Source organism: Marmota marmota, unplaced genomic scaffold (assembly GCF_001458135.2).
Source record: "Marmota marmota marmota unplaced genomic scaffold, marMar, whole genome shotgun sequence".
Taxonomy (NCBI): domain Eukaryota; kingdom Metazoa; phylum Chordata; class Mammalia; order Rodentia; family Sciuridae; genus Marmota; species Marmota marmota.
Genome location: NW_026000102.1, coordinates 5001105 through 5008297, shown reverse-complemented (window position 1 = coordinate 5008297; position 7193 = coordinate 5001105). Strand labels below are relative to the sequence as shown.

Below are 7193 nucleotides of genomic sequence, written 5' to 3'. Positions count from 1 at the left end.
GATCACATTTTATTGGCATAGAAAGAAAAAGGATTAGCGTACATAGTTGTGAGCATTAAAAGTAATTTGTAATTTAAAATGAAGACAGAAGTCTAGAAACCCGCATGTCATTGACACTGCCATTTCCCACAAGACGATCTTAGAACAATATCACTAGTTTTGTCTTTAATGCATGAGAAACCCCACATTGAGTCCCTCAATCTTCCTTTGAGAAAATAACCAAATACAATTGTACTTTTAAAAATAAAATAGAGACCAAGTGAAGCTTGCATCTCCACACCCTCAATCTACTGCTCAGGGCTGGACACTCCTTAGTGCCCTTCCAACAGCCTTCTCCTCCTACTTTGGTTACTACTGTGAGAAATGAAATTTCCAAGCAGAAAAGAAAAGGTAATCACAAGTAAGCGAGTGGAAGCCCATAAAGCCCATCTGCCATGGTTCCCATTCTCTGTTTGAGTCACACTGCAGAGATACAAGGATAAACCACTGTTTTGGTTCCCAAGTTTTATTCAAGAACTCATACAAAATATTCCAGATAAAAGAGTTTTAATCCTCATCTTCCTCCTCCTCTTCATCCTGGTTAATCTGGAAGTAACGTAATTCATAACTCTCTTTGCTGTTAGCGACTACACGCAACCAGTCGCGTAGATTATTCTTCTTCAAATACTTTTTGGTGAGATATTTCAAATACCTGCAGAGAAAGGACACTTAAGAACTATGCTAGACAGATGGCCTTCTTGCATTCTGAGACATTTTAACTTTTACACAAACCATACATTCAAAACCATTACACTGGGGCTGAGGATGTGGCTCAAGTGGTAGCGCGCTTGCCTAGCATACGTGAGGCACTGGGTTCGATTCTCAGCACCACATAAAAACAAAGTAAAGATATTGTGTCCACCTAAAAATAAAAAATAAATATTAAAAAAAATTACACTAAAGATGTTTCCCCAACCTTCCAAAAAAAAAATAAATAAATAAATAAAGCAAACATACCCAGCCGGTGCTCTAACAAGAATGTCAGACACGAGTCACCTAACTTGACAGTAAAAAGGAGAACAGACTAGCAAATATAATAGTTGTCTGTTAAACAGCAGCAAACAACTGCCAAATGGTTTGTAAGTGACCACTGCAGAAAAAGATGCCCGAGTAAACTGACAGGCAAAAAATCTTAACACCTGCACTGAGAAACACTGTGCTTCCTAGGAGCTCTAAGGACTCCACACCCCTCACAGACCAGAACTCCTGTGGTGTAGGTCCGCCACTTGGTAGGTTGCCCATTTCTCCGGTGCAATGATCACTGCCCAATGCAGGGGTCAGAGTGCACCCTGCTACTATCCTCCCTCCAGCAGAGTGGTCAGATATTTTTGAGACAGGTCTTACTGTGTTGCCCAGGCTGGCTCTGAACTCCTGGGCTAATGAATCCTCCCTCCTATTTCAGCCTCCTGAGTAGTGGGACTATGGGTGTGTGGCATAGCACATGGCATAAAGGTATGGTTTGGGGGGTGCTTTTGTGTGTATGTACAGTCCTGGTGATGAACCCAGGCCAGGCAAGCACTCTACACTGGGCTGCACCCCAGCTGTGCTCCAGATTTTTTTCAATTCATCTACCCAACTCCAGTGTGAGCAAAAGCGGGAGCTTCTCAATCACTAGAAAATGGAAGGCAGTGGCCAGCTTCTGTGGCCAATATCCTCGTGACATGGAGATGACCCAACCTGCAAGTGTTTGTTCCCTGATCTGTTTGCTTGTGAAGCCCTGAGGTTCCACATCCTCATGAAGTCACAAAAGGAAAAGGGACCACAATGCAGCACAAACCACCTCCCAGGCAAATTACCCTCTCCATGCCTCAGTTTCTCCTACTACAAAATTGATCACAAAATACTTACCAGCTCTTCAGACTACCAGAAGGACTACATGAAATGTATAGGTAGATCTTGACTTATTAGCAAGGACCCAAATGCTAGTGACCCAAGAAATGAACCGAGAAAGGAGCACTGGTTAGCAGCCAAAAGCAACCTGCAGAGCTGAAGATTCAGACCAAACCTACCCACTCTTTCCTGCGTAAAGAGAATCGATTGGGCCATTCCATTTAAGAAGGATTCTCTTGTCATTTATTATTTGTACCATACTATATTCAAATGACACATTTAAAATCTCATTAAAAAAAAAATCTCTAGAAGGCAGTATAGTGGCCCACACCCGAAATCCCTGTAATCCCAGCAACTCTAGAGGCTGAGGCTCTAACTAACTTGGCAAGACCATCTCAAAATTTAAAAATGAAAAATAAAAAGGGCGGGGATGTAGCACTCCTGGGTTCAATTCCCAGAACAAAATAGATAAATAAATAATAGAGAGATAGAAAGTCCAGAGATAAAGGGGGGGGGGGTCTAGATTAAGAGACACCCTTAAATGTTTCAGGAAAACTATTATCAGCAAGAAGGGAAAGCCACAGCAGATTACAGTTCCTTCCCTCCACAGGGGAAAGATGAGAAAATCTGTGAACACTAAAGAAAAATGTGTCAGGGGACATCCTCATAACAGATGCTAACGAGGTCTCAGGAAGGGCTGGGGCTGTAGCTTAGGGGTAGAGCGCTTGCCTCGCACATGTTAGGCATGGGTTCAATCCTCATCACCACATAAAAATAAATATTGTGTTCATCTACAACTAAAAAATATATATATATTTTAAAAAGGTGGGGGGATGCGTCTCAGCAAGATAGTGAAATCTTCCAAAGGCCACTACGGCCAGAGACTCACAGGTTGAATGTCTGTGTACCATGCACGCCCCACAGCTGTCCTGTCTCTTCCTCTATCAAATCTCCTTTCCAGCAAATAGAGGAACTCAGCCAGGAAGGCCTCCATACCTCACTGAAAGGCTTAACTACAACCAGTGTATGCTGGTACACCCTAAAATTTCCCTCTACCTAATACAATATGAGGAAAGCTCCTGAGAATATGCCAGGCCTTTGCTAAGAAGTGGGTATAAACAAGCCCAACTCTGTAAAATGACATGCAGTCTCTCAACCTCATCCTCCTGTAAGTAGGGTAGTAGAGACAAAAGAACACCTCCCTCCCTCTTGAAAAGGCCCACAGCAATGAACTGCAATGGCTTCAGTCCCAGCTGAGCTCCAGATTCCTTATCCAATGCCACATAACACAGGGAATAAAGATGGAATTAAAAGTGAAAGTTGCTCACTGTGATCTAAAAGCAGAAGGAGCAAGGTCTTCATTTTTAATGCAGTCTAAGCAAGTCTGAGCACCTTTACTATCTGAAATACTTTAGCCTGTGAAAGACAAACTTTAAATGACCAAAGTTGAGTACTGAGAACTACTGTGCTGACACATGCTGTCTGTCTTCTTGCACTAAGCACTGTTCCAGTGATTAGCAGATGCAACCACCAAACCACTGGTGGCCACATTCCCATGCACTGGGGCGGGCCAGAGCAGTGACACCAGCCTTCCATACCTTTTGGAAAAAGGCACCTCAGATGTTACAGTGATCTTGCTTTTGCTCCTTTCAATGGTCACAACCCCTCCACCAAGATTTCCAGCTTTTCCGTTCACTTTGATTCTCTCTTGGAGAAACTGCTCCTGTAGAAATGAAATTATCAAATTGACCAATTAAAGGACAGGTTCACCTGTGTCAACAGCATATTTTGCTTGTTCTCCCAATACTAAACCACATAGTTGCCTTGCCTCTTTATTTATTCCTTTTGTTGTTGTTGTTGTTGTTATTGTTGTGGAAATTGAACCTAGGACCTCGTTTAAGTTAGGCAAGTAGTCTACCACTGAGCTACATTCTCAGTTGTTTTTTAAATTAGATTTGAATGACAACAAATTTTCAGCTACTCAGAGTCTGAACTATTCAGCCTTATTTACATGCACTATGACCATACTGTTCACTCGTGAACATATATGACTGCCTCCAAGGAAGATCAAATTCGCCTCCACATGAAAGTCTTGGCCAGCAACTTATTCTTGGGTCACATTATAAAAAATAGAGGGGAAACCCAAGGTCAAACTTTTATAAGGAATACACAAGCAAGGCTTGCAGTACTTCAGAATCCAAGGAGCATGCAGCACCATTCTCAACACTTCCAGAGAAGATGAGCACCGACATATAGTAGCCAAAACCATTCCATGCCTAGGGCCATGTGGATGGTACAGCAGAAGGGGCAGTAGGCCCAGGGATACACTCTGCACACCACCTAGTACGAGCATGGGCAAGCCACATCTCTGGCTTTAGGAATCTTGATCCAAAAAGGACTTTTCTGGTTTTTTTGGCTATAGCAACAAGATAAAGTCTCTTTCAGCCTAAAACTTCAAAATTTTCAGGACTAAAGATGTAAGTCAGTAGTAGAATGCTTGCCTAGCAGTAATAGAGGCCCTGAATCTCCCCCCAGGACCATGATTTTTAAAAAAGGGGTAGGGAGGCTAGGGATATAGCTAAGGGATAGAATGCTTACTTGGCATATGTGAGGCCTGGGTTAAACCCCCAGCACATTAAGGGGGAAAAAAAAAGAGGCTATGCATTCTCTTTTTAAAAACTCCAACTCAAGGGCTGGGGATGTGGCTCAAGCGGTAGCGCGCTCGCCTGGCATGCGTGCAGCCCGGGTTCGATCCTCAGCACCACATACAAGCAAGGATGTTGTGTCTACCGAAAACTGGAAAATAAATATTTAAAAAAAAAAAAAAAAAAAACTCCAACTCAAAAGGTTAACTGCAGATGGGGCCAACTGATTAGGTCAGAAATCTTGCATTGTGCATCCTAAATTCATAAATGACTTAAGTTTTCCACCCTGAGGAGGTTTCTAGAAGGAAAGACATTCATACAGATGAGTTGCTAAGGAATCAGCTGGACTGGACTGGCCTGCAGAGAAGAGGCAGGGGAGGCCTGGAATACCACTGAGATACCCAACAGGAAAACACCACCAGTGTTAGGAAGGAAAAAAAGGCCACAGTGAAAAGTAAGAAGTCATGAGACAGAAGAAATAAGTCACCTGAGGGACTTCTTGAAGAACAAGGACACAACGGGCACCCTTGTAAAGGGAATAAGCAATGAGGTGATTGTAAGCCAAGTTTTTAACTTTTTTTTTTTTAATTTGAAAATTATTTTTGTAATAATCTTGGCAACAGGAGTGTCAAAGAGTTTGAAGAGCAAATGTAAATTCAGGAGACTTCTGCACATAAATACTAAGTCCAAATTCCCCAAGAGGGGCTGTGAGAGCCCAAACCAAGTGACAGTCAAAATGCACCAGTGAGATTATTTCATAATTCTAGATTGAAGTGGAATACAAGAAGGTTGGGGAATGGCAACAAATATAGAGGCAAAAATCCATACAAGGTTTGGGGGAAAAACAATGTCAATGACAATTCAGCAAGCAGGACATTTTAAAGTTAACACTGAAGCTCAGGAGCGCTGCCATCTGTCTGAGGAGGCACAGTGAGATGCAAGATGAGGCTGCCCATAGTACGGTTCAGGGCCCATCACTTAATGCTTCAACTTACCAAAGTGCAAGGGCAGTACTGGTCCCAATGGAGCTCCAGTGGTAACTTTTAAGTAAAAGCATCTGTGGTAACTAACAGGGAGGAGGGAAATACAATCATACTCCACCTGTGCGCTGGAACCACCTTACTTATGTATTCCTCATAACTGATGCACAGAGAAAGTGGAACTTGAAAGAAGTAATTTGCCTGTGCTCCTCAGAGGTTAAGTGTGGAGTACCTACATGCCTAAACACAGAAATGTACCCCAGTAGGCTTTTTCAACAGCATCTCAAAAGGCTCATCACCTCCCAAGTCCACAGTGGCAGGCAGGATGGAACTTACGAAATTGGCAGCATCCATGATTCCATCTTCTACAGGGTGAGTGCAATCAAGGGTGAATTTCAGAACCTGCTTCTTTTTTTTGCCCCCCTTCGCCACAAGCTTTTTCTGAGAAAGTACACAAATAACACAGATGAAGCTCCAACCAGTTAAAAAAACAAAAAGCCCATGCAAATACAAAACCCATGGAAATGGGTTCCCTTGCAGAGCACCAAGAGTCATGCTTTACCCAAGAGCAGCAAAGGGCTAACAGAAGGTGCTATTCTACAAGCTTAGGAGACTTAGGGTGGGGAGCGATATTTGAAATGAGGAAATGAAGTCTTGTCCCATTTAACCTTTCCAGTCTCCCCCTTACAAGCAGGAATCCTACAATTAAACATTTCCTTTTTCTTGCTATAAAATTTCCAAATACAATTTTCAAGACCTGCTTCTTTATTTTACTCCAGGATCAGACCACAAGCAGCAAATGTCTTGCATACCCAAAACAATGTTAAAGAGAAATCAACCCTTGGTCCATGTTCCACACATAGCTCTCACTCATTTTAGCTCTTCTCCCTTAAACCTGTCTCTCCTGCACACTCAGGACAGCAAAGGAAACGGCACAGAATCCTGACCACTGGTGCACTCCAGCTTGAACAACCGGTTAAAGCTAAAACTTAGGATCTTAGTATAACAATATTGTCAACAAGTGCAGGTCTTTGATTAATGGTTTAAACTATCAATTAGTATTTCCAAGTCATGAGGCAAAGGAAAGTTTCTTTACTTTCAAAAACAAGCTTCATCTTCTTCCTCTACAATCTCCTGATGCCACTAAGTTACCTGTATTTCTACTTTAAAAAGGTTTGCAGAATCTAAACTGACCGTTTTAACAGCACATCTCACATCCCTCCCTTTATATTTAAAAGGTCTAAAGCTTGTATTAATTGGGCAATTTTTCAAACAGTTACTGCAAAACTTACTTAAAAGCAAGGGGGATGGGAGGCTTTAAAACCTAACCCCGGAAACACACCGATCAGCAGGCACACCTACCCTCAATGGGCCTCAGCGCCCACCCAGGTTTTAAACCAAACGCACACAAATGCACAGAAACGTTTAAAAGCCCACCAGGCAGAAAGACCTAGGGATCCGGAAGTGAGAAGCAGGGTAAAACAGCTTTCCACACGTAACCCCGGAGGAGGGCGAGCGACCGGCTGCGCCGAGACGCCGCACAGCCGAGCCGGGCCTGGCTACGGGACCCGACCTGCGGCCTTCGCCCGACCCCACCGGGGCCCGCACAGCTGCGCCCAGCAAGCTCGTTTTCCCCTAGGCCAGGCCCGCGCTGCGCGGACCACGTCCGCCGGTCTCCAAGCCGGGCTGCCGAACGCCC

General features: G+C 43.5%; 1 protein-coding gene across 1 annotated transcript; it reads right to left on the bottom strand.

The window, feature by feature from the left end:
• Positions 1-489: 489 nt before the first annotated feature.
• Rpl22 (ribosomal protein L22) lies at positions 490-6064 on the bottom strand. Its single transcript, XM_015501465.2, has 3 exons — positions 5831-6064; positions 3468-3592; positions 490-691 (listed from the first exon to the last, which is right to left on the bottom strand). Exons 1-3 carry the CDS (start codon positions 6047-6049, stop codon positions 547-549), a joined length of 489 nt encoding a protein of 162 aa, XP_015356951.1. The 5' UTR covers positions 6050-6064; the 3' UTR covers positions 490-546.
• Positions 6065-7193: the final 1129 nt, after the last annotated feature.